This window comes from Podarcis filfolensis (genome assembly GCF_964270895.1).
Source record: "Podarcis filfolensis genome assembly, chromosome: 12".
NCBI classification, from domain to species: domain Eukaryota; kingdom Metazoa; phylum Chordata; class Lepidosauria; order Squamata; family Lacertidae; genus Podarcis; species Podarcis filfolensis.
This window is the reverse complement of record NC_139614.1, coordinates 9768704-9796372: the sequence shown is the minus strand read 5'-3', so window position 1 is coordinate 9796372 and position 27669 is coordinate 9768704. Positions and strand designations below refer to the sequence as shown.

Below are 27669 nucleotides of genomic sequence, written 5' to 3'. Positions count from 1 at the left end.
ACCTGGAGATTTGCAGCAAAGTGCCACCAATAATTGAGCAACATTCAGCTGTGTTTCTTGCATAATCTGCATTTGGTGAATGCGCTGTGCCTTTTTTTTAGTGCATAGATGTAGTAATGGCTTTAATTGAAGCCAGTAAGCTGAAAATGAATCCTGACAAGTCAGAAGTTCTGTGGCGTGGTATTACTTAAATACGGGAAATGGGAAGATACTCTATTCTTTTTTTTTTTTTTTGAATGAATATTTATTGAATTTTCCAATTTTATATAAACACAAAAAGAAAAAGAAAAATATTAAAAACAATTCAGTTTCAATAACAGTTTTTCAGTCACATGTTTCTTTGACTTCCTCATACCTCCCCTTCTTGTTCTCTAATTCAATTTGTTAATTCAGCAAATCCTAATCTCTTAACATTCCTTTTAGAATATCACCTTATTTTCCACTCAACTTTTTAAAATTTAATAACAAAAACAATTATAATCCCCATTATCTTTATCATAACAGCTAGAGACCACCAAAGTTCAAATCAACATCTTTTCAAAGTTCATTAATTTTATAGTATTTCTGTAGATATTCCTTGAATTTCTTCCAATCTTCTTCTGCTGACTTTTCTCCCTGGTCGCGGATTCTGCCAGTCATTTCTGCCAGTCCCATACAGTCAATCAACTTCATCTGCCATTCTTCCAGAGTGGGTAAATCTTGAGTCTTCCAGTGCTTTGCTATAAGTATTCTCGCTGCCGTTGTAGCATACATAAAGAAAGTTCTGTCCTTCTTTGGCACCAAATGGCCGACTATACCCAAGAGAAAAGCCTCTGTTTTTTTCAGGAAAGTATACTTAAATATCTTTTTCATTTCATTATAAATCATTTCCCAGAAGGCCTTAATCTTTGGGCACGTCCACCAAAGGTGAAAGAATGTACCTTCAACATCCTTACATTTCCAACATTTGTTATCGGGCAAGTGATATATTTTTGCGAATATATCGGAAGATACTCTATTCTTAATGGGGTGCACTCCCTCTAAAGGGCCAGGTATGTAGATTGGACTTTCTGACTCCTTTCCTGTGTACTCTGTCACTTGAGGCCCAAGTAGTTTTCATGATATGGATTGTCTTTCTTCACCTCCAGCTGGTTCACCAGCACCAGCTGTTGCTAGACAGGGGTTGCCTGGCTATGTCTCTGTCACCTGATGCCTAAATGATAGCAATGAGGTCTCTAGGGGAAGCGCCACCACAGGAAATAAAAAATCCACCCGCAGTACTGTAGGTGGTGGTGTCACCCAGAGATAAGCATCAGTGGGTGGGTTGATACAGTTAGCCATTACAAGAAATATCTGGGTCCTAAGCTGTTTTGGGCTTCAGATGTCATGACCAGCATTTTGACTTTAATTAGGAGCTGGTGGAGTTGTTTCAATACAGGCAAGCTGTGATCTGTTCGTATGATCCCTGTTAGTGATGTTGCCACACTGTTCTGGACTAGCTGCAGTTTCCAAGTAGTCCTGAAAGACAGCTGCACATAAAATGCATTTCAGTGGCCCAGCCTGAAAGTTTTCAAGGTGTGAATAACTGGCTAGGCACATACAAACTTATTTTCCAGAAGTAACTCTGGAAAATGTTCTTTTTTGTTATTAATTGGGAAAAGAAACTGCCTAGGTAAAAAACAAAGCAAAGGTTTTCCTGTTTTAAAATAAACAAAAAAGTGAGCACATGATTTAAAAAAATAATAATTCACATGCTTGGTTTGAAACTAATGCTGCTATAAAATAAAAATTCATAAAAAGAAGAGCCATAGTCCACAACCTGTAGCTCATTCACTGAAGTAATTTAGTGACTGATTTGAAAGTATTTTTAGTGGTTATAGTAAAAGCATTTTTACCTAAACAAGGATCAATATATTGATATAACGTTGCTAAAATTGCAATCTGTAAACGTCTGCAGAACGCAAAATGGTTATCTCTGAAGTGTTCACATCTAACTTGGATCATGTATGATCTAGTTGAAATTCCTGCATTGTTGTTTTCTTGGTATGTTGATAGTCACTTTATGACTTTTTATAAAGCAAACATCACTGTTAATCTTATGCATATTTACTTATTTATTTCAGATATTATGATCAGCTGTGTTCCATAGAGCCAAAATTTCCATTTTCTGAGAATCAGGTAATGCATTATGTCTTGTTAAACATTGTTTTGATAGGCATTGAAATGCCCCAAGAGCAGCATGAAACTGAGCGGATGGCAGTTTCTGTTCATATCTATGAGACTGAAGTCTTATCCTTGAAGAACAATAGCAACCATTTTATAGCTGTTGTATACGTGGAAAGAGGGACCGATGCTTTGAAGCAAACTGGCTTCACAAGCGATTTGCATGTGTATCATTAAATGACTCCCATTAAAATTAACGACAGTTCAAATAACTTTACTGTGTTCAACATGCTTATAGTTATTAATTTGGAGTGGAGGCTGCAAGTCCAGATGTGCTTTTGCTTGATAGAAGAGATTGACAAAGATTGCTGTGAATGTGTTCAGAGCCCCCATTTCCATCAAACCATTGCAGGTTTCCTGACAATTTGTTCTGCATTTTGCTTAATAATGTAATTCTTACTTTGAGCTTTAAAACTTTTGTCTGCATTTGGCATGTATATTTCTGCTTAGATTTTCTTGGAACGCCTGCATCAATTACCCCCCCCCCCAAAAAAAAACCTGGTACCCTCCATGTGTTGTTTGGACTACAGTTCTCATCATCCCTGACCTTTGGCTTTGTTGGATGGGGTTGAGGAGCCTTGGAGTCCAGCAACATATGTAGGGCAAGAGGATGGGGAAGACTGATCCATATCTTTCTTAAAACTGGAAATTAACTTTCTGTTCTCATACTTACAGATCTGTGTAACCTTTACCTGGAAAGATGCTTTTGATAAAGGGTCGCTCTTTGGAGGTTCTGTCAAACTTGGTAAGCTTCTCCTATGAAAATGAAATCTGAGTTAAATTGTATAGTATTGAGATACAGAAAAATAAGTGAAATTTGTACAGCCTTTCAATTCATGTTTTCAGTCATCATTTTAAAAGATCAATATTTGAAAGAAGCCATATATTTATATTTATCAGCCGGCTGAGCACAAGGAGGGGATTCTTGAAAATGTAATTCTATACATAGAATGCAGGTATATGTTCTCTAGCTCAAGGTTGAGTTAGTTGTTTTTTTTTTTTAATGCATTAAGGCAATTTTGAATTAATTAGAATATTTATACTTGCAAAACGCATACTTTCCATGCATATTTTCTTTCAGCTTTGGCAAGTTTGGGCTATGAGAAGACTTGTGTGCTGTTCAATTGTGGAGCATTGGCTAGCCAGATAGCAGCAGAACAGAATCTTGACAGTGATGAAGGATTGAAAGCTGCTGCTAAACATTATCAGGTATTTCTTTTTCTCTCTAACATATGATTGAAATTGCTATTAGTTGTCTTGAAATTTGGCCATGTATGATTGAGTCTATATTCAAAAAGCTACACCTTGGTTGTGGGACAGTGACCTTTCATTGTTGGACAAGGTGGTGAGAAACATGCAATGGGTTTATTCACTTTGAAACACAGCAAACCTGGATTTAAGTTGTAGCTTTGCCATATAAAAATTGGCTGCCCTAGGGCACCATGCTACATTTCAAATTTATTCTGGTTCAGATAGGGAACCAATAGTCTGACTTAAAAGGGAGCAAATCCTATGAAAAGCATAGTTGGAACTGCATGTGTTCACTTTTCTTTGGAATATGCGAGGCTGCTGGATAGCAAAGCCTACCTCATCCCATTCTGTTTTTGAAAACTGAGGAAGCATATGAAACAGCTAACTGTATCATGGCAACTGTCTACACCATCTGTCTGGTACCCTTCAGTTTTTTTGTTTTTTTTTGTTATTATAACTCCTGTCAGCCCCAGCCAGCATGATGAGTGGTCAGGAATGATGGGAGTTGTAGTCCAAAACATCTGGAGGGCACCAGGCTGGGGAAGGTTAGTCTACATACTTCAAAAGGTCTGTACATAGACCTTAAGGGAAGTACATAGGCCTTAATTCTGAGATCATTGAAGGAATTTGGAAAGACATCAGTTGACACCCTCATGGTTTGCACAGATGGGAGTACTGTCAGTTTTTTTCAGATGTCCTGAAAAGAAACAACAAACAACATTCTTGGATATCGACACGGACATCACAATGATTTAAATAATTATACTTTTATAGATTTCCCTTTCATCGCAATTTAAAATAGGCCACAATATAGTTTTCTAATACAAAGGAGGTATATTTTACAGACTTAGAAAAAAATGTGACTTTTGAGCTCTCAATGTTTAAGCAGCATTGCCTCTCTGTCTTGCTGCAACCTCAGAATTGTTGGTGTTAGCATCACTCGGTCTAGCTCAAAAATCTGAGTTCTACTAAATACAAAACCAGCAGAAGCCTAAACATGCAAGATGTTTGTTCATCATGATATCAAACATGTGTCTTTAATAGAATATCATTTTCTCTCAAGTTTGCTAGTGGTGCCTTCCAGCACATTAAAGATACTGTCCTCTCGTCATTAAGTCGAGAACCTACAGTGGACATCTCCCCAGATACAGTTGGAACACTAAGCCTAATCATGCTGGCTCAGGCTCAAGAAGTCTTTTTTCTAAAAGCTACCAGAGGTATGGAATGGTCTACTTGTAATTTTTACATTTTAGTTTTTTGTTTTGCTACGGTAGGAACTACAACAATTAGCATTGCTCCTAATTTCAATGAAAAGCTTTTCAGTGTGATCAGCTGAGCAGTCTCAACAAACCTAGATCTGGCTCATGAGAAGACCTTCCCCAGAGTTTGGAGAGGATGTCCCCTTCGGGCTCTGGGGAGGGTCTCATTGCAAGCCTACAAGTGGCGCTTTGTTGAGGCTCTTCAGGTTTCTTCTCCCTAATTCCGGATTTCTGGGGCTACATGTAAATTGAATGCACGTAAATAGGGGTTGCCTGTATATTCCGCTGTGTCCTCTACATGCACATTCTGCAACCTTATCTGCCACCACAGCTAAGTACATAGCTGTCAACTTACAGATTTGAAAATAAGGGACCAGCAGCCAAAATAAGGGACCTGCAGCCTCACCTGTTCCAGGCATTCCAGTCTTCCTGTCCTCCTGCAGTCTGGTGAAACTCATGCTGGTAGCTTCGAGAACACTGTCCAACCAACTTTGTAACCAGAGGTTCAACTGAATAGAATCTGAATCGCATGCACCACAAGGCCTATGCAGCCTCAACTTAAGATGGCTCCCTGTCCTGGCTTTGCACTGCAAAGTTTGCAGCAGCACGTGCAACAAAATGGCGTCCAGCATTCAAAAAACCCCTCAGCTTGCTTTAACTAGCCACACACAAGGCATGCAAGCTCCACCCCCCAGTCGTTCTTAGACTTCTTATTTGGTGAGCAACACAGCCAAACAACACAGTTGGAGCCTCCCTCCTCCCTGGCCGGCAGGGAGGGAGGGAGAGGAGCGGCTTCCTTTGAAATTTAAGGGACATCATTTAAGGGACTTTTAAGGGACATCTATCAATAAGGGACAGCAGCGGGACATGGCGCTGGAATAAGGGACTGTCCCTTCAAATAAGGGACACTTGACAGCTATGGCTAAGGAGCAGCTAGTGAACCATTGTCTTTTATTAATTTACCCTTAGTAATGTAGAAAATTGATTGGGCCACTTGATAAATTTATTTCATATTTTGCTCTATTTATATATGCATTTATATCCCATCTTTTAAAAAAAATTACAATGCAGCCAGCAAAATAGTATGAGCAATAAAATCTATTAGTAATATGCTGCTGGTTACAAACAAGCACAGCAACTGTTTGCTCTGGAGCTGGTCTGTTTTTTATTAAGATCGTGTGTTTCTGAAAGCTTAATAAGATTATTGTGGGCTAGTAGATTGCCAGAATATTGACATTTGATTTATAAGTTTGAGTAGAAAATGGGGGGAGCAGTAGTAGTGGGGGGAATCATGGATCATCATATGCATTTTAGAAGTGCATCAACCATTTGGATTATTTGCAAAGTAGATTTGAAGATGCTATAATATAACTTTCACACAACAGCCTAGTTAATACTTGGATTTAAAAAGTGTGGTTCAAAACAATGCAATGATTAGAGCTTGCAAACCCTGGTAAGGCTCTTCTACCAAGTTTACGTTGTAGATGTGGAATATAATGTCTGATAACTGGACTTCCTTTTGGAAATCTATTACTTGATTTAGACATTTCTTAGAAATATTGTATTCTACTAATTTAAAGAGATTTGAATGGAATACTTTAATAGGCAGTAAGTTCCTAAAGCTAAACAATGTGGCTGCTTTAGTGTACATAAAATATTTAGAACTTTTAACACAGATCACACATTTCCACTGGATTTTAATATGATCTTACTCCTGTAAGTTGTACATGCAAAAAGTACTGCCTTGCTACTGCTTTTCAAACTCATATGTTTTAATGGTATCTATATTTTGTTTTAGATAAAATGAAAGATGCCATCATTGCTAAACTTGCAAATCAAGCTGCTGACTATTACGGCGACGCTTTCAAACAGTGTCAGTACAAGGATACATTACCCAAGGTTAGTAACTTCCTAGTGAAGGCGGCTTATGAAGAAAGGAAAATTTAGGAGTCGTAACTAAATTTTGAAGAATCCCACATGAAGCCAATGAATACTTGCTAATTGTTATAGATTTAGGAAAGCACATGGATTCATTCCAACTTGTTGCTTCAACATTACCGTATTTTTCGTCCCATAGGACGCTCCGTCCCATAGGATGCACCTACTTTTTTTGGGGGGGGGAATAAAGGAATTTTTTCCGCTTTATTTCCCCCCCAAAACCAGGTTGGGGAACAGTGTGATGGCGGCGCTGCGCCTCCCTGCTGTCCCCCGAGCTTGTGGGGATGGCCGGTGTCTGCCCGGCGCGAGGGGCGCTCTGCTTCAGGGCGCCCCACGCGCCGGGCGACAGGCTGCGGACACCTGCGCGAAGCACGGGGCGTCCTCCGGGGGGCGCCCCGTGCTCCGCGCTGCAGGCTGCCGCCCACAAGCCGTGCGCGCCAGGGGGGAGTTCCCCCGGGCGCGCAAGGCTTGCCGACACCTGCGCGAAGCAAGGGGCGTCCTCCAAAGGGCGCCCCGTGCTCCGCGCTGCCGGCTGCCGCCCGCAAGCCGTGCGCACCAGGGGGGAGTTCCCCCGGGCGCGCAAGGCTTGCCGACACCTACGCGAAGCACGGGGCGTCCTCCGAAGGGCGCCCCGTGCTCCGCGCTGCAGGCTGCCGCCCACAAGCCGTGCGCGCCAGGGGGGAGTTCCCCCGGGCGCGCAAGGCTTGCCGACACCTGCGCGAAGCAAGGGGCGTCCTCCGAAGGGCGCCCCGTGCTCCGCGCTGCCGGCTGCTGCCCGCAAGCCGTGCGCACCAGGGGGGAGTTCCCCCGGGCGTGCAAGGCTTGCCGACACCTGTGCGACGCACGGGGCATCCTCCGGAGGGCGCCCCGTGCTCCGCGCTGCAGGCTGCCGCCTGCAAGCCTTGCGCGCCCGGGGGAACTCCCCCCGGGTGTGCAAGGCTTGCGGATAGCTTCCTGGAGCCTGGAGAGCGAGAGGTGTCGGTGCGCACCGACGCCTCTCGCTCTCCAGGCTTCAGCGAAAGCCTGCATTCGCCCCATAGGACGCACACACATTTCCCCTTCATTTTTGGAGGGGAAAAAGTGCGTCCTATAGGGCGAAAAATACGGTATGTCCTTCAGTTAGACAATCTGGTTTATTTATTTAAATTTATATACTGCTTGAGTGTAAAAAAAATTTTTACAAAATTTTTATTTGGGATGTTTCTCTGACTCTCCCCCTCTGCCTGGGAATGTGGTTTCAATTCTTTACTAAAAAATTAATTCAAACTAACATACTTCGTAATGGAACTTATGCTTCGGTCTTTACTGTACCATCCTCTTTCACAACCAAAAAACTGATCTTGAGATAGGCTTGGTGGCAGTATGCGTGTGCTGTTGCTTGATTTCATGGCTTTCAGAAACAGGTAATAAAAGCAAAAATGTTATTTCAAACTTCCTCCTTTTCAAGATGTACGTTAGCTGTACTTGCGTCTCAGTTATTTGGATGAAGTCTCAACTCTAGAGTTGTTGTAAGGGCCTGTGTAAGTTAGTAATAAGGTGCTTTTGTTAGGAGAAATTGCTGCTGGCTTGGATATTAATCCTTAAATTTTCAGAGGGGCTATGTTTTCAGCTTCAACAGCCCTCCTTGATATAGTTGCTGCTTGAGTTCATGTGTCAACACTTTATAAATTAATTTAGTAAAAGGGCTGGGTGTTGCTTTTCCACTAGACTTGCCCCTTTGCTTCATGCTCAGCACAGCTACTGAGAGTGAGCTAGGAAAGTCAGGAGGAGCTGATAACAGGATGGACCTTGGAATATGTGCACTGGTATGCAGTTCAGTAATTATGACTCATTCATTTTATGCCAACTTACACCTTGTTTACATGTGCAACACATATAGCCTATTCTGTGTCTAACCTTAAACCTGGTTGCAGGTGGAGACCATTTTTAAAGACTGTGTATTTTTCATAGGAAAGCAACAGGCTTTTAAAACGTTGCTGTATTCTACCACCACATTTTGTTGTGTGTATAGACCAGACATAAAGCTTTTTGTAGACCAGACATAAAGCTTTCTTTGGAAGAATGTTTTAAAGTTTGAATTCCTGTTGCACAAGCACTTTCAGTGAGGCAGCAAATAGAGAATGGTATAACCTCATACGTAATCATTGACAGGGAAGTAATTAGAAGCTGCTTCAACAATTGCATCCATTTCCCACATTAGTCAAGTTTACACATACTGTCTCTTCTGCATCGTCATATCCAGCAACTTCAAGATGAATTCTTCCCATGTGAATTGGCAAATCACAGGGATTCTCAAGAACAACACAATCACAGTAGTTCCCTCTTGAAGAATTATGCTCAGTGGATCTCTACCTCTTTCTGTGCAGCTATGTATTTAATATTCAGTAAGAACTTAAGCCTGCCAATGGCCCATTTAGTCCAGCATCCTGTTTTCCTGGTGGCCAACCACATGTTTGTGGGAAGCCTGAAAGCTGCACTCTCCTCGTGTGATTCCTAGTACAGTAACTGCATTCAGAGACCTCAGACCATGGAGTTAGAACATAGACATTGTGGCTAGTAGCCATCAATAGTTTTATTCTCCATGAATTTGTCTAATCCTTTTTTTGAAGCCACCCAAGTTGGTGGCTGTCATAACCTCTTGTGGGAGCAAATTCTGGAGTTCTCCACGCAGTATGTGAAGAAATTCTTTCTTTTGCTTGTTCTGAATATTCCAACATTATTTCAGCATTACTTCAAGTTCTAGTGTTATGAGAGGGATAAATCTATTTCTCTATTCACTCTTTCCACACCTTGTATAATTTTATACACCTCTTTCACGTCTCATTTTGCCTTTTCTCCAAGCTAAAAAGCTCCAAATAAGAAAAAGCATTTGCCATGCAGAGAAATAAAGCTGTACATAGGTGCATATGTGGACTGACCCACATAACTCTGAACCTTGTAACAGGCAAAAATTGGCTCTACATTGCTCCTTTGTGTGATCTTATACTGGCTTCTGTTCATATAGTTGGAACTATATGGAATAGCTGGTTGGCATCCCAGCTGTACTTCCTCATTCTTATTTGAGTTGTTAATCTTTGTTAAATAAGATTACTAAGCCTGGGTTCAGTTAGCTGAACTGAAATCCTAAGCAAATTTAAAATGTGCCCAAATTATATTTATTTTTATACAGAGCTGTGCTCATACTTCCACCAAACTTCATCCATGTAATGTTACATGGGTGGGTGTCCATGGCTTCTCATGTCTTAACCTTTCTAAACCATTAATTGGGTGACTCTAATGTCCTGTTCTTCTTCCTCTTTCCTCCTGCATCCCATGTTGTCTGTGATGGTTTATGTGGTTGGACTTTCCCCTGGTCAGTATTTTTATTTCCAGGAGGTGTTTCCTGTTCTGGCAGCAAAACACTGCATAATGCAGGCCAATGCAGAATACCACCAGTCTATCTTGGCAAAGCAACAGAAGAAATTTGGCGAAGAAATCTCAAGATTGCAAGTGAGTAACGTCATTTCCTTTTTAGAATGCTGTAATTGGTTCTAGCTCTAGAAAGATTTAAGTATATGGGAGTGGGGTCCTGAAGACTTTTAAAAATCATCTTGCATCTGATTTCAACCTCAATTAGGAGGCTGAAGTCCAAGCCTGCAACAGTGTTAACTAATGTACAGTGGTACCTCGGATTACATACGCTTCAGTTTACATACGCTTCAAGTTACAGACTCTGCTAACCCAGAAATAGTACCTCAGGTTAAGAACTTTGCTTCAGGATGAGAACAGAAATTGTGCTCCGACGGTGTGGCGGCAGTGGGAGGCCCCATTAACTAAAGTGGTGCTTCAGGTTAAGAACAGTTTCAGGTTAAGAACGGACCTCCGGAACGAATGAAGTGCTTAACCCGAGGTACCACTGTATTCCATTTTGACACTAAAAAATTAACTGGATGATAATTCTATAGGATGAAACAGAGTTTCTCAAACTGTGTTCCGCAGAAGCAATCCAAGGGATTGTAAAAGAAAATTGTGAGATTCGTTGAGCTGCAGCCACATGTGTTAAATATACCACTTGAGCAATTGTCCTGGAAATCATTTCCCCTTGCCATGCTTTCCAGGGGTTGAATCAGTAGTGGTAGACAGAGGAGCATTGCTTGCCTGGTTTTCCAATGTTAATATACTACTGCCAGTTACCAAAGGCCTGCTGACTCAAACCTTCCACTCTCAGTAACCAGCAGCAACTTGTGGTTTTGGGAGGCCAGGTAAGCAATGCTGCTCTGTCCATGACAACCCACGACTGTGTTAAAGCTGCCATTCAAGCACACACCACGAGAATCCTTTACCCTCCCATTAGCACTTTCTATTGAACTGCAGCCTGATGGCAAGAATTAAATATGCTGCTTCTTTAACATAGTAAGAACTGTCTCAGATAAGAGCCAAAGACTTTAAGGTTGACAGACAAAGCAAAACCTTCTCCCTTCCAAGGAGGTGAGATCCACAGCAAAAATAAACATTTTAAGATGGAAGTGGCTTTCATTACTCCTAGTGGCTTCCACAGTGACATTGAAAGAAGGATAATAACAATAAGGGTTATTGTTATTATTTTATTTATTCAATTTAGATACTGCCTTTGATGAAAAGATCCCAGGGTGGTGAACAACGTTAAGAACTCATTTTATGGAGCGTAGTAATGAAAACATAGCACAAAGCATAATAGTAAAATCATCATCATAACTATCTCCCCTGCACCACACCTTTAACATGCCATAGATTATTTAATGGCCAAAGGCCTTTGTAAAAAAGGAATGGTTTTGCCTGGTGCCTAAAGCCATGCGATAATGGCACCAGGTGAGCCTCTCTGGGGGGAGCATTCTTCAAATGGGAGCCACTACAGAAAAGGTCTCTTCTTGCATTGTCACCCACCAAACCTCTTAGGGAAGGGGGACATGGATGACAAGAGCAGAGTCTGGGTCGGTTTGTATGGGGAGAGGTATTGAGGTTCTGAGCTTTGTAAGGCTTTATAGGTCAACACCAGCACTTTGAATTGGGCCCGGAAACTAATTGGCAGCCAGTGCAGTCAGGCCAGGATTGGTGTTATATGCTTAATGTGAATAAGCATGTGTGTGTATATTCAGACACGTTTCTGTTTATAATACCAAGCTTTTTGTCCCTTCATATTTCCTCTTCCTCCTGTTCTAGGAAAAGGTCGATTCTGCTGGTTTTTTTGCAGCAAATATATTGCCACTAAAAAGGCACCTGAGCACTATAAGAGTAACATGTTCTGGACATACTACGGTTTATTCATTTTTATTGGGTTTATTTTTTATTGCTGGGTGTTTGTTAGGGACTTTGACCTAGCTTGAAACAGAAGTGTATCTTTTGGGAATCAGTTTAGATATTTAACTCTACTGGCATTGAAAGTTTCAATCCCATATTCACTTACATGAGAGTAAGTCCCATGAAGTACAACAGGGCTTACTGAGTAGGCATGTACAGTATTGCACTGTAAAAGAGGATATCTGAACAATATGTTAGAAAGCATTGGAGTAGAAACTAAAGATTTGGTTCTGTAAATTCCGGGCAAACACCTTGCAAACTCTTTTGGATGTGTATGTTACCTTTATAGTCATGATTGTGTCTATATTAAATATTGCAGTTGTATGTAGAAACCAAGTGTTAACTTTAACTTTATTTTTAATTTAGCATGCTGCCGATCTAGTAAAAACAGTGGCATCTCGCTATGATGAATATATAAATGTAAAAGACTTGTCTGATAAAATCAGCCGTGCACTTACAGCTGCTAAGAAGGACAATGACTTCATCTATCATGACAGGATACCTGATCTTAAAGATCTAGAGCCTATTGGAAAAGCCAGTCTTGTGAAAGCCACTCCAGTTGTTGTCCCCTTGAGTCAGAAATTTACTGGTAAGCAGGCTTTTTATTGCAGTCTACCATTTAACATACATTACAGCCAACAGTACCTTTCTAAATTTTGGACTTAAGTTTTTGGATTTACCACCTTTTCACTAAATGTTCAAGGGGGTGTATTTTATTGCTAATCTCTCAGTGCTATTGTGAGATGTATTGGTAATCTTTCCATTTTGAAGATGGACAAACTGCTTCTGAAAGAGTTTAGTTTGCCTATCACTGAGCAGTTGCTTATTTATTCACCTGCACCCCACCTTTTTCCCTGATGGGACTCAAGGTAACTTACACATAAAAATGCAAACTGCTAAAAACATAGAAAAAAACAATAATTAAAACAATTAAGCATTGTTAGAAGTAAAACTATATACATATATTAAATCTATTAAATCCATACAGATAATTTAAATTAAAATATTACGGCACCAGCCCTTTCATTAAAAGTCCATTTGCTAAAGCCTTTTAGAAGAAAACTGTTTTGAGGTGTTCTCATGTTAAGCATTGATACTTTGCCTGTGTTAAAATTTTGGTTGAAAGACTTCCCTTTCCAGAAGGCAATGGAGAGCGTGTGCTGGTGGTTTGATCTTTCCAGATAAGTGCCCTGGGGAGGTAGAGGTATAAGTATTGGGGTTTTTTGGTCATCATAGTAATACAGCTCATTTTATAGATTTGTTTGAGAAGATGGTTCCCCTGGCAGTGCAGCAAGCTCTCACTCTCTACAACCAAAGAAAGGCAGACTTGGTTAACAGATCAATAGCCCAGATGAGGGAGGCCACCAATCTGGCAAATGGGTGAGTTGATGATTCTGATGTCTGACTTGGTAAAACATTGCTTTTGTTTGGCATGCCAAAGAGATACTGTTGAATAAAACAGAAGTTCAGTATTATTGAAGGTACGTTTTCATGTCATTTAAATTTATATGTTGCCTAAATTGTGTTTGGCATTAGAAGAGTACAATCACACTCATAAAGAGTAGTTTTCATTAGCAGTGACACCATCAAGTATTTTGTGTGTGGCAGAAAGCACACTGGTCAATTTGACTTTTACTGCAACGATACTTGGTACAGGCAGGCCCCCCCCCCAATTTATGCATGTTCAATCTGGAAGAAATGTCATAAAGACTTCACGGAAACATCCCTAAAAGGGCGAGGTGGGCATTTGCAGGCTTTTTCAATGGGTTTCCATTATAAGCAATTTCACCTACGCGAGCGGTGCTTTGGAACGTAACCTCTGTGTCAGTTGGGGGCTGCCTGTAATTTTACTTTTTGCTATAGCAAACAGAATGGTACAAGAGAAGACAGTATATTCTTATACAGTGGTGCCCCGCAAGACGAATGCCTCGCTAAACGAAAAACCCGCAAGACGAAAGGGTTTTCCGATTTTTTAGCGGCTTCGCAAGACGAATTTCCCTATGGGCTTGCTTCGCAAGACGAAAGCCCACAGGGAAATCTCCGGGGACAGCGGGGAAATCCTGCAGGGCTCCCCAAGCTGTGAATGTCTGCCCCGCGAGGGGCGCTCTGCTTAAGAGCCCTCGTGTGGGGCAGCAGGCTGCTATCCACAGCTTGGAGAGCCCTGCGGGGAAGTCCTGCAGCGCTCCCCAAGCTGCGAATGTCTGCCCCGCGCGAGGGGCGCTCTGCTTCAGAGCAGGCTGCTATCCGCAGCTTGGAGAGCCCTGCAGGGAACTCCTGCAGGGCTCCCCAAGCTGCGAATGTCTGCTCCGCGCAAGGGGCGCTCTGAAGCAGAGCGCCCCTCGCGCAGGGCAGCAGGCTGCTATCCGCAGCTTGGAGAGCCCTGCAGGGAACTCCTGCAGGGCTCCCCAAGCTGCGAATGTCTGCCCCGCGTGAGGGGCGCTCTGCTTAAGAGCGCCCCTCGTGTGGGGCAGCAGGCTGCTATCCGCAGCTTGGAGAGCCCTGCGGGGAACTCCTGCAGGGCTCCCCAAGCTGCGAATGTCTGCCCCGCGCGAGGGGCGCTCTGCTTAAGAGCGCCCCTCGTGTGGGGCAGCAGGCTGCTATCCGCAGCTTGGAGAGCCCTGCGGGGAACTCCTGCAGGGCTCCCCAAGCTGCGAATGTCTGCCCCGCGCGAGGGGCGCTCTGCTTAAGAGCGCCCCTCGTGTGGGGCAGCAGGCTGCTATCCGCAGCTTGGAGAGCCCTGCGGGGAAGTCCTGCAGCGCTCCCCAAGCTGCGAATGTCTGCCCCGCGCGAGGGGCGCTCTGCTTAAGAGCGCCCCTCGTGTGGGGCAGCAGGCTGCTATCCGCAGCCTAGGCAGCCCTGGGGGAACTCTTCTGAAGGCTGGCGGCGGGAGAAGGGCTTTTCTTCCCACCGCCAGCCTTCAGAAGGCTGTTCTGAAGGCTGGCGGTGGGGAGAAAAGTCCTTCTCCCCCCGCCAGCCTTCAGAAGAGGTCCGGGGACAGACTGTCCCCGGACCTGGTCTGAAGGCGGTCTCCATAGGAACGCATTAATTGATTTTCAATGCATTCCTATGGGAAACCGTGCTTCGCAAGACGAAAAACTCGCAAGAAGAAAAAACTTGCGGAACGAATTAATTTCGTCTTGCGAGGCACCACTGTACATTGTTAAACGGGAATGTTAACTCCCAACAAACTGTCAGTCAAGTGTCTTTAAAAGCTGGTTGATGTCAATTGAAGTGTCAAATTGTCCTTCCCAGAGTGCTGGCTTCCCTCAATCTCCCCGCTGCCATAGAAGATGTTTCTGGGGATAGTGTTCCTCAGTCCATTTTGCAGAAGTCTAAGTCTGTGATTGAACAGGGAGGCGTCCAAACTATTGATCAGTTGATGAAAGATCTTCCGGAACTGTTACAGAGAAATAGAGAGATTCTGGATGAGGTAAGCCTACAATAATACCAATAGTCTACACTGTTAGCACATCAACTTACATTTTACCATATTGTGGTAGTGGCAAAACCTGAGCTGATAAATTCTCACACTTTCTTTGTTTATTTACAAGAAACTAGATCACCATATGTTTTAAAAATAGATTCCATTTGATTGGATTCCAAGATTTCAGTCTACGTATATGCATATTTCCTTTCCCAATAAAGGGACGTGGGTGGTGCTGTGGTCTAAACCACAGAGCCTAGGCCTTGCAGATCAGAAGGTTGGCGGTTTGAATCCCCATGACGGGGTGAGCTCCCGTTGCTCGGTCCCTGCTCCTGCCAACCTAGCATTCAAAAGCACGTCAAAGTGCAAGTAGATAAATAGGTACTGCTCCGGCGGGAAGGTAAACGGTGTTTCCGTGCGCTGCTCTGGTTCGCCAGAAGCGGTTTAGTCATGCTGGCCACATGACCCGGAAGCTGTCTGCGGACAAACGCCGGCTCCCTCGGCCAATAAAGTGAGATGAGCACTGCAACCTCAGAGTCGTCTGAGGGTCCCCTGTCAGGGGTCCCTTTACCTTTATATGTATATTATGTGTGTGTGTAAATATATGCATCGGGTGTTTATAGGGGATAGGTTTTCAAAGCAACACTGGATTTGTTTCATTCTAAAGACATTGGATGATACCCAGTTCTGGCAGTCTGCTTGCAGACTGCTAACTAGGAACCTCATTTTAGCACAGAATGACAGCCAGATCCAGTGGATGTTGTCCGCTTGTGAAAGATAGTGCACAGCGACTAACACAACTGCTGCTATCATAATTCTTGGTAACGGTTATGCCTGTGCACTATTCTTTGCTCAACGAATGCTACAGCTTTCAAAACCTCTTGCATGAACACTGTTGAATTTTGCCCACTTGGTTAAATCCAGACTAAGTTGAAATTGGATGCCAGTCAAATAATTGGGAAATTTAATTATGATACAGGTGAAGCCTATATTCAGCACACTTTGCATGGATTCAGCCTTTTTATGGTTTGAAGTTATTTAATTAAAATATTTTTAAACGATTTTAGTCCCTAAGGATATTGGATGAAGAAGAAACAACAGATAATGAGCTAAAGAACAAGTTCAAGGAACGTTGGCAAAGAACACCATCAAATGACCTTTATAAGCCTTTAAGAGCAGGTAATATTTGTTCTTCATAACCTGGTACTGAGTTGCTGAAATATATTGGCATGAAGCTGAATTCTGTGTTGAGATTTATCCCAAAAGGGATTGGAGTGATAAGGAAAGACATCAGAGGAGGCAGAGTAAGAGCACCATTTATTGGACTCTGAACAACAGGTGGCCTCTTCTAAGCTCCTCTCTGGTCTGGTTACCTAGGTTTAGCACACCAGTGGCAAAAAGTGGTTGTACTACATGTATAATTCAGAATTGTAAGATTCTCAAATAATAGGATGAAATGCATCATATTTGCTTACTCTTTGGGGAAAGGTGCAGAATGGAGATAGGAGAGCAACTTAATTCTATACTTCAGAATTCATTATGCTGAAGAACCTTAACTTGATTCATTACAGACCCCTTCAACTATTTTTAAGTTTTACTCATTGTCTCACATTGTCTGCAGCATGTGTGCTTTAATTATTGGGCCTGTTTTTATTTTATTTTTTGCTGCTTTTATTCCTTGTATTTTCTTGTATTGCAACTTGAAATCTGTGGAATTCAGATCGTAATATGATAAAGTATGATAAAAATAGCAATAAAAATAGTTAAAAATCACACAGCATCTAGCATAATACATTGCAGTTGTTACAACAGAAAAATCATTAATGGTAGACCAAGACAATCTGCAGATTTAAGTAGTTCATGGGGGTGGGGGTGAGTTTGAGAATCATACCTGTTTTTATAAGTTGTGCGCTGAATTATTTTTACTTTAGTGTTTTACTGTTTTGGAGCCAGCCCTGGGATCATGTGATGAAGGGTGGACTAAAAATTATCTTTATAAGTGGGTTTCAATCAATGGAATTGTTTAAATTCACACAAACACCAATTTACTAAATTATTTGTAACGCAGACTGAGCATATTACTAAGTTTTTTAAGTAGTAATTGTACAGTATTTTGTGTATTGGTAAAAGAGGCATGCTTGAGCATCGAATGAACCTTTGTATTTTTATTTTTTATTTTTTGTAGAGGGAGCCAATTACAGCAATATCTTGGATAAAGCTGTGCAAGCTGACAAACAGGTTAAGGAACGTTACCAATCGCATCGCGATACAATTTCACTATTATGTAAACCAGAACCAGAACTGAATGCAGCAATTCCGTCAGCAAATCCAGCAAAAACTATGCAGGGAAGCGAGGTAAGAGATTTAGAAATTGCATATAAAGTTTCTTAACGATTCAGTTCTTGATTGATAATGTTCTGCCTTAACAGTTGTTTGAGAGACTACTTAAAACAGGCTTCTTCAACCTCGGCCCTCCAGATGTTTTGAGACTACAATTCCCAGCATCCCTGACCACTGGTCCTGCTAGCTAGGGATCATGGGAATTGTAGGCCAAAAACATCTGGAGGGCCGAGGTTGAGGAAGCCTGACTTAAAACTTGGGGTGAAGGGTTGTACAAATATTCCTTAGATATTACAGGAGCACTGTTAATGTGCTGCTTTCATGGGTTCATCTCACAATGCTGCTGTAATGATCGGAAGCTCATCACAGGCTAGTCAGGGCCAGTTACTCAAGTACTTAGCATCTGAACATTGTTTCTGATCCTGAATGAGCATTGATTACATGGCAAAGATGTGTTTGTTTGGCCTCAGTCATACTGTGTTGCATCTTTAGACATTAAAATGAGGTGAACCATTGGAAAAACACTGCTAAAGATAATGCAACACAACCTTCTAAGAATTACTTGTAGAATAATTCTACCTGGTTAAAGCAGTGGGAGAGATGTGACAATAGAGCCCACTTTATCAGCTTTGATGAGAGACCAACTGGTGCTTGCATTTGCTTGTTTTCCTCTTCCCGCCCCACCATTTCTTCCATGTGCTCTGTGTTTTTGTTTTTTACTTTGTAAGCCCGCAAGCAGGGACTGTTACGTTCAAGACTTAGTAAATTTTGTACATGAGAGGATGATGTTAATTTTAAAGTCTTCCAACGCAGCACAGAAACTTAATCATCTATTAGGAAGAACTTCATTTGAAAGGCAAAATTAATGGGACACAGGAGACTGGGTTTTTTTGTGTTGTGCTTTTTACATTAAAAAGTTCTGCAAGGCCTTCCCAGATTACCTGAGTGTCATGGCATGGAATGGAGAATGGCCTATCCTGTTTGCCGTCCCCACCCAATCTATCTGATATAAATTTATAGGTTCTTGTAAGCAGCTCATGATCCACTTTGTAATTAAAAGCAAAAATCAGAAAACTTCATGGCCAGATCTTCTATATGCCATTTCATTTTGCCCCAGATTGGTCAAGTCTGTGTTCTGTGATGCAACAAACTTGTCAGTGAGTTGGCCTCTGTAAGGCCCAGCCTTGCTAAGCTAATTTTTTTAACGTACAGCCTTGATGATGCAGTAGTGGGAGAAAATAACTATTTCAAAAACAACTGCTAGTTCTGACTCTTCTCTTTCTGGTGCATAGTGGAAAATAAGACTTAACAAGTGCCTCAAAGCACCAACAGTTAATTGCACTTTGCTTTCTAGGTGGTGAATGTCCTAAAATCCTTGCTAGCTAATCTGGAAGAAGTGAAAAAGCAGAGAGAGCAATTAGAGAATGATCTGAAGGCAATAAACTTTGACATGACAACAAAATTCCTAACAGCCCTTGCACAGGATGGTACGTTAAATGAAGAAGCCATTTCTGTCACTGAGCTGGATCGCATTTATGGTAGTCTCACCCACAAAGTACAGGAGACCCTGAAAAAACAGGAGGAGCTGCTCAACAACATTCAGGTAGTCTTATTTTCTTTGTGATACATTTTAAGGGCCAGTTTGGCACAGTTGGTACCTGGGGGGCAGGGTGCTGGTGGTCATTGATTTCAGTGTGCTTGTATCAATTCAGACTTGCAGCCACACATATTTTCTTCTAGTAGATAAATGTATTTATCTTAGTAGAGATATATGCTTATGGAATAGTATGAACTTTGTGAAACCCTCTTAAAATGCTTTCTTTTTTCTCATGGTAGAATTCACATCAGGAATTTTCTAAGATGAAGCAATCAAATAATGAATCCAATTTAAGAGAAGAAGTTCTAAAGAATTTAGCTGTTGCTAATGACAATTTTGTGGAACTTGTAGCCAACCTGAAAGAAGGCACAAAGGTATCGTAAGGTCCCTCACCACAAAAAGCAATACCACAGGTTTTATTTTATTCTTTTCCCTGGTCTGATTGATTAGTGAGTTTCAACAGGTGCAATGTAAAGCATTGCAAAAGCCCACTTGACTAAATGTATATTCTATATTCTAGAGAAAATGCAGGTCTTGAATTATAAAAGTTGAAAATGGAGTGACATTTCATGTACTTAATGCTACTTTGATGGGATGGGATGAAATGCCACAAATTTTGGAGCGAGTATTTATTACCTATAATGACAATAAGCAATAAAACTGAAAGGGAGAAATTCTAAACGAAATACAAACAAAAAATTGGAAGTTTGGGAAATGGCATCCCTTTGAGTTATACAGAACCAATAAAGAAGAGTTCTTAATATGCTCCTCTCATTGCAGCCTTGGGTCTCCTTTGAAGTTAACACCTGTAGCACCTCTTTTTAGCAGAGAAATGGGAAGATAGGGAACGAGAAGGAAGAGAGAAAAACTAAAAAAGAGAATGGAAGGCCCTGGCAGCGTGTTTATGTTGGGGGTGTATTGTTTTTTGTTTTAAACTGAAGAACGCTTGTTTATTCATTTATTGCACTTTTTATCCCACCTTTCTCACCAAGGAGCTGGAGATGGCTTGCATAGTTTTCATTTAATCTCCACAACAACAACCCTGTAGGGTAGGTTAGACCCAAGGTCACCCAGTGAGCTTCATGGCTGAGTGGAGATTTGAAGCCTGGTCTCCCAGGTACTAGTGGGGGTGTATTGTAATCAAAACATTCTAAAATTGCAAATGGCACAAGGGAGGCAACAGAGGAAAGAGGTTGGGCTAACAGGAACAGTATATAATTTGTTGCAGTGATGCTGAGGCTTAGCGCAGTAGATACGGTATACATTCCCTTTGTATACAAGGCACATTATGTGTCCAGTCATTGATGTTGAGTGGACAGCGAATTTTTTAAGCTCTTAAAACCAGAGCCTTTGTTCCATCTGAAACACATGCATCTTATTTAGGGCTCTTTGGACCAGAATGCAATGTAGTACGAAGTGAAGAAATGTCAAATCATGGTCATGAGAATTGTCAGTTGACATATATGGTCTTCACACTGTCCCTTAAGCACCTGCAGACTGTTTGCATATAATTCCTTGGTATGCAGTTCCACATTTGCTTTTCCTAGTGGCGATGCTGGAAATAGCAGTGGACTAAAATGTTTCCTTGTCATCAGTTTTCTCACTTCTTGGAAATAAGACTTATGTCAATATCCAGCGCTTTGTTTTTAAAATGCTTCTTACTGGTGAGTAGTCACTGTTTTCTTCCTTCCTAGTTTTACAATGAATTGACTGAAATCCTTCTGAAGTTCCAAAACAAATGCACTGACATTGTGTTTGCACGCAAAACGGAGAGAGATGAACTTCTGAAGTAAGCTTGCTCCACCTTCAAATATTAGATTATATTTCATCTTAATGGTTTTCTTAACTTCCTTTGAGGGAAGAGTTCCTTCCAGTCAGGGGGACTTGAGATCAGAGGTGACTCTTCAAATGATAAATATCCATTTATTGTAAATGCTTGGTAGTAATCTCTGAGAAAATTACAGGAAATGCTTAAGTCATACTGCAGTAACTTATTTATGTGTGTCAAGACGCTGGCCAATTAGTAAGGGCTAAATATGTATATATTATGCATAGAGCCAGCTATATTCCTCTATTCTGGTGGTGCCCCAACTTAAAAATTGCCCATGGTCTTGGCAGATCACTTAATGTTTTTTTCTGCCTTTTGTAGTTTATGTCATGTGTTTAATGCTATGTGGTTTTTAATAGGATTGCTACTTCTGTTTTTAAAGCCCTGTGTTTTATTGTATTTCATAGAATTCAAAACGTAATACAATGTAAGAAAGAACAGGAGTTGTTAAAATGAAATTAATACAGACATTTATTGTGATGGGTGCGTCAGTTCCCATCTTCAGCCGCAAATCCAGACATGCTGTGGCTCACCAAAATGAAGCTCACAGACCACAGTTTGGGGATCCCTGCTCTATTTCTTACAAACATGTCTCTGGCATTCTGCAGTTTTTGAACTTTTTTGTCTACATACTTTAGGCAGCAAATTTCACGTGTGTGGATCCAGAGAAGTACATACAGAGTTTTTCTTACATTCTAGAGCTGCTGTGGTCCCTTTACAGCCTATTTCAGCTGTTCTTCAGGGTCACGGACGAACACATCCCTTGCATGAGCAAATTGGGCACTTTTGACAAGCTATAGTGTCTGAAGTTTGGAGCATGGTTTTCTTTGCAATAGAAACAACATTTTTGCTTCTTTCAAATGCCATTTGATCCGAAAAGGCCGTATTTAATTCTGCTAAGCTTTGGTGAGATTAAGCTCAACCTAATTGCAGAGGTAATTTGACCAGTTTTATAATAGCTTGGTAGCTTTCTCTGCAAAGACCCTGTGTAGGTGTGTATCGAATACTAATTCTATGTTGGGGGGGGGATATTGCAGCATTCTATTATGCTTCAAATCTTATGAAAAACATTTTCCTTTTAAGAGATTTGCAGCAAAGTATTGCTAGAGAACCCAGTGCGCCTTCTTTTCCTTCTGTGCCTGCATACCAAACTGGGGGAAACAAGCCTCCAGCATCATCGACTCCAACTCCAGCTCCCAGAACCAGTGTGGTAAGTAAAGGAGCCATTTAAACAAATTTATAGTGTTATTGCCCTCTCATCTCAGTACATTAGTGTGACCAGCCTTAGGTACTGCATAGCTGTTTCATGAATGAGAAACAACCTGTTCTGTGCTGGCTGCTATTGCAGGTGGGCAGCATTTCTGTTTGCTTGTTTAAATATATACGATACCACTTACCATTACAAATCTTGAAGCGGTTTATCAAGATAGAAACGATTTCAAAAAATAATAATACATGAACACAGTTTCAATAAAAACAGTGCCCCAGATCTCTCCAATACTATAAGACAGTTGGATTAGTGTTACTAGTCTGGGAAAACCCAAGCCAGCAAATAAGTTTTTTGTAAAGCATTTCAGTGGTGGAGCATTTCAGAATGTAGGTGCCACTGTGAAGAGGGCCTGCTTTTGTGTTGCCCCCAGGTTCTGACACCATCAGGATGGTCTGTAAAGATCTAGTCGACCTGCTGTGGTTACATAGTACCCTCTTTGTCTGGCCCTTGGACCTCTTGCTAGACCGCTCCCCTTCGTCCCAGGCCACACCTGTCAGTGACCCAGCTTCACGTCCCCAGTATTTATGGCGGACTGGAATTACTACTGTTATTATCAATAATTGAATTTATACACCGCCCTATACCCAGAGGTCTCAGGGCGGTTCACAGAATAAAATCAAAATATAAAACCACAAAATACATAATCAAAATAAAAACAACAACCCAATAATCGCCCACCCCCCAAAAACCACATTTTAAAAGAGCATAGGATCCTCACAACACTTAAAGTAAGACAGTTAACAAACCTGGACAGGAGCCACTCATTGGAAAGACTGTGATCTCAGAAATGTCTGTGGCAATATTTATTCGCAATCTAATTGGCCGGGTGTGGAATGTGTCCTTAACCTCTGTTAGAGGATGGAGAGAACGGGTGGGTGTATAAGGGATTATTGGAACTAGCACAAAGGTAACATTTATATTAACTGGTAAAGGTAATATTTGTATCCGCACTGGCAGGTGGCCCCCAGAAGGTTATATGGCCCTTGGGATTAAAATATAGGGAATAGGTAGCATGGCCCTGGGTTGTTCAGAGCTTAGACTTGAAGCCTTGTTTCTTGACTTATGTTTCCTATTGTTTTTCAGAGCCTATTCTGCTTAGTGCCACACACAGATGATAGCATTGTAGTTTATGTCTATGCAGCTCACACCTAACTCCACTTTTCTTATTTAGGCCAGTAAACCACAGCCCCCAGCACGCCCTCCCCCGCCAGTGGTTTCTTCGGCAAATGCACTCTCTACTCCTGTACAAGCAGCCATTGGCACAGCACCTTCTCCGGCTGGCTCTACGGCTAGCACAGCACCTTCACAGGCTCAGGAGCCGCCTTATCCGACATATCCAGGATACCCTGGGTAAGTTTGCAAAGAAAAGGAAAAAGAAGGAGCTTAAGCACCACTTGAGAGATTAGATTGCTCTTAATTATTCAGCAATAGTCGTCTTCTTCTTCTTCTTTGACGATCAGTCATAGCCAAGTAAAGATTGTCTTCCAAAAATGTCTTAACAGTGAGTCTGTAAGTGACTGTGGAGGCCAGTTCTGGATCCACATGTCCTTCCACAGTGGGGACATAGGTTTCTGGGTGGGAGCTGGTTATGGTGAAGGTTTGCCAAGCGTGCCTTCCTCTTAGCACGTTTCTCCCTTTTGTCCTGAGTTCGAGTGTCTTCAAAGCCCATTACATCTTTGGTAAAGGCTGTTCTCCAACTGGAGCACTGGCAGGCCAGTGTTTCCCAGTTGTCAGTTTTTACACTCCATTTTTTTTTAGATTTGCCTTGAGAGAGTCTTTAAACCTCTTTTATTGACCACCAGCATTATGCTTTCCATTTTTAAGTTTGGAATAGAGCAGTTGCTTTGGAAGACGTTAATCAGGCATCCGAACAAGATGACCAGTCCAACGAAGTTGATGTTGAAGAATCATTGCTTTGACGCTGGTGATCTTTGCTTCTTCCTGTACACTGGCATTAGTTTGCCTGTCTTCCCAAGTGATGTGTAACAATTTTTCGGAGACACTGTTGATGGAATCTTTCAAGGAGTTGCAGATGGCGTTTACAAGCGGTCCATATTTCATAAGCAATGGTAGCACCAAGTTAAAGCTCTTGCTAGTGGAAGTTATTGTGGCAGGAGGATGTCACAATTGGATCTCCCCTAGAGTATTAAGACCCTATTAAGGATTCCAAAATTCTGGAAAGCTGTTTTTTCAGCAGAAGGTTTGATGGGCTGTGGAGGGGGAGATCCTTCAGAAGGTCAACTGGAGAGGTTTATGTGCTCTGCGGTATTGTAACTGTACATCCTGCCACTTTTTGTTTTTACAGATACTGCCAGATGCCTATGCCAATGGGCTACAATCCTTACATGTATGGCCAGTTCAATCTGCCCTACAATCCTGCGGCTATGTACCAAAATCCTGGACAAGCACCGTATCCGGGACAACAGCAGCCTGGATATCCTTACCCACAACACCCTCCACAACAGCCTGGATATCCTTATCCACAGCAATAACATATCTGCAAAGAAGCACTGCTTGTTATAACTAAGAGAAACTTGCAATAAGCATACTAAATCTTTAGTTCCAGTTAGTGTACCTCGCTGTATTGAAAACGCTCCGTAACTTTTCTCTGGTTAGATTCTCAAACATTCTGTGCTCCCGATTGGATTCTGACTGTATTAAACCTCTTAAAGGATCAGCAGGCTGCATCTGTAGTACGTGAACAGAATTAGATTACAGCAAACGGTGTGAACTACACTTAAACCAAAATTCTTTATTAAAAAAAAAAGTAATTTCCTATAAATAGTATTTGGGGTAATTGAGATGAAAAGCAAAAGGAATTGCACTGGGTGAGATTTAGTCCACAAGACTAAATGCGGTTTCCTTCTATATTTTGCTGGTTTGTATTTTGGGTATCAGTTTAGCTCACAATCAAGACATTGTAAATCTTAAGTGCAACATAATATTGCATAGAGATGCTTTAGAAATGTTTAACAGTAGAGATTTCTTACTACCCTATAACTGGTGTTATGTTTCTGAAGTTTGGGTGCACTCTTTGGCGTTGGTTTTTGAAGCCGAGGTTTCTGCTAAACACTCAAGGATGGAGATTGGTTGTATTTAAGTTCCTGTAATATACAAATGATTCCATAGATCAAGATTATGTTACCCCAGAATGAGCAAGAAAAATAAATCTGCATATTTTTATTGAATCTTTCAGAAGACGCTTTCAAGTTGTAAGATGTTCATCAGTGATGATTTGCAAAAAAATGTTGCTAAATTGCTATTCATGACTGGCTGAGAAGTAAAACACTTGACATTTATTTTGATATCTTGCTCCTGGTTTATCTAAGTGGTGTCAACCTGCTTGAACTGCTATGAATCTAATAGCACTGTCTTCAGTCTCTCCACAATACCACATTTTCCCAGTCCATGCAGGCTTGTGTATGTGAACACAAGAATAATCTAGGTTCACATAGGTTTCACATATCTGAAATAATAGTTAAAAGTCAAGATTTTTGTTTTTAAGCATGTGGTTGAATCTAGGTGACTTGGACCTAGTGTAAGCACAGACGTTTGCTGTAGTTTCATTTTAAAATTTGGATGGATTCTATCCCATGAAAGTCAATCCTAGAGTTAACATCCTGTACCTCTAATGGTGCCTTTGATGCTAGAAATGTATGCATGGCCAGTGGCGAATATTGTTGGACAAGACAGAAACTTGCCAAAAATCAGTCTCAAGCCCAGATTGAAAAGCGCACAAAAGCTTAAACAAGTTAAGACTTGAATTTTCTATCATACATGGGGAATTAATGCAGGTTATGTGTCAGTACTTCACAGCTAAAAATATACGCTTATATCCAAACCAGTCATTCTCAGAGCAGACGCACTGAAATCTGTAGACTAAAGTTACTTACGACCACTAATGGTTCTTCCTCTATAACTTAGCAAACCTTGACTACACCTTGTTGTTTAATTGCAGTGAAAACACCATAATAGTTTTGGATGCAATTCTAAACTCAATCATGGTTTAAACCTGGAAGGCAGCAGTGGGACATGGGCTAGAGAGCTGTAGCTGCACCTCTTCGTTCCAAGAACCCTTGGTTCAGAACTGGGTCTAAATGTTAAAACTAAGCAGATGGTGGCAAATTAAATCTGAAAACACTATGGGTTAGAAGGGGAAAACAAGCTATCGTATTGGTTCCTCTGAAGCCTGGGGCAGATTTTATTCCATGTATACAGCAACTCACTGTGAAGTGCATGTTCATATTTAGTAGTAGAAGCTGAAAGACCCTTCCCAGGTTGAAAACAAAAACCCACCTGACATCACAGCGATTCTTGGATTTGTGGCATACATTCAAACATTTAGAAACTAGGCAAATAACAGGTGTAGGGATTGAATATTGTCCATACCCTATATGAAAAGGCAAACTACTTTTCAGAATGCTAAAGCTTTATGTTGCCATAACATGGGTAGTAGGCTTTTGAAAATAAAATTATCCGCTAGAGGGCAGTCTCTCACCATCAAATAGAGAAAATGTCCATGTTATTGACACATAAACTGTTAAATACAGAGCAAGGTAACAACTATTAAATAAACTTGCTCTATCACAGTTTCTAGGGCAGTTTTCATATAAAAAAATAAAATGGGGATTACACAATAAAAATCAGTCCTCGGGAGGGGGTCGCAAAGATGGGGTGTTCTTGGTAGGTATGCCTATCTCTGAACCTCCCTTTTACCAAGGTGAGGGGGTGCAGAGAGAAAGGGAGACCTAAAGGGCTCTGGAAGCCAATCCTGATTCCTTCGCAGGTTCATTTGGGAAAAAACCAAGTTGTTTAGACCTTCAAAGGTTAAGCACTGTTACTTAGATGCTCAAAACAAATCAAGAGGCAGTGTAGCTGCATTTAAAATTTGTGCAGTATGTTTCCTATGACCAGTTCCAGACAGCAATCCAGCTGCAGTATTCTGAACAGGGCTAAAGAGAGTGAAAAACTTTGTAAAAGTCCACTTTAGGGAAATAAAATTAAAGGATAACGTTAACATAATAAAGAGAGTGTAAACGGGACCTTGTTTGCTTTAAATGACCAATAGATTCCTGGAAGGTTTTCCAAACTACTTATGGAAGAAGAGGAGTGCAGACAACTAATGGCTTTGTCCTTTAGGAACAAGGTAGGTCTTGGTTGTACAAAGCATAGCTGGACAGTTCCTTGAGAGCCAGTGTGGTGTAGTGGTTAAGAGCGGTAGTCTCGTAATCTGGGGAACCGGGT

The 27669-nt window shown here is 41.4% G+C and overlaps 1 protein-coding gene and 1 long non-coding RNA gene across 4 annotated transcripts in view; one reads left to right on the top strand and one right to left on the bottom strand.

The window, feature by feature from the left end:
* PDCD6IP (programmed cell death 6 interacting protein) overlaps window positions 1–25730 on the top strand; it is a 28576-nt gene extending 2846 nt beyond the window's left edge. For 2 of the 3 annotated variants that reach the window (XM_083577726.1, XM_083577724.1), the window contains exons 2-18: window positions 2103–2157; window positions 2878–2947; window positions 3284–3411; window positions 4517–4670; window positions 6511–6611; window positions 10023–10139; window positions 12333–12555; window positions 13223–13346; window positions 15219–15396; window positions 16458–16569; window positions 17576–17745; window positions 19085–19333; window positions 19567–19701; window positions 21022–21116; window positions 22239–22365; window positions 23597–23775; window positions 24731–25730. In XM_083577726.1, the coding sequence (XP_083433852.1) occupies window positions 2103–2157; window positions 2878–2947; window positions 3284–3411; window positions 4517–4670; window positions 6511–6611; window positions 10023–10139; window positions 12333–12555; window positions 13223–13346; window positions 15219–15396; window positions 16458–16569; window positions 17576–17745; window positions 19085–19333; window positions 19567–19701; window positions 21022–21116; window positions 22239–22365; window positions 23597–23775; window positions 24731–24917 (2404 nt within the window). In that variant the 3' untranslated portion in view covers window positions 24918–25730. Of the gene's footprint in view, window positions 1–2102; window positions 2158–2877; window positions 2948–3283; window positions 3412–4516; window positions 4671–6510; window positions 6612–10007; window positions 10140–12332; window positions 12556–13222; window positions 13347–15218; window positions 15397–16457; window positions 16570–17575; window positions 17746–19084; window positions 19334–19566; window positions 19702–21021; window positions 21117–22238; window positions 22366–23596; window positions 23776–24730 lie in introns of all 3 variants that reach the window. The other variant, XM_083577725.1, reaches the window with a different exon arrangement.
* Window positions 13388–15260, bottom strand: LOC310745664. The gene is made up of 2 exons (XR_014540293.1): window positions 15115–15260; window positions 13388–13862 (listed from the first exon to the last, which is right to left on the bottom strand). It is a non-coding gene; the product is annotated as an uncharacterized lncRNA (long non-coding RNA).
* Window positions 25731–27669: the final 1939 nt, after the last annotated feature.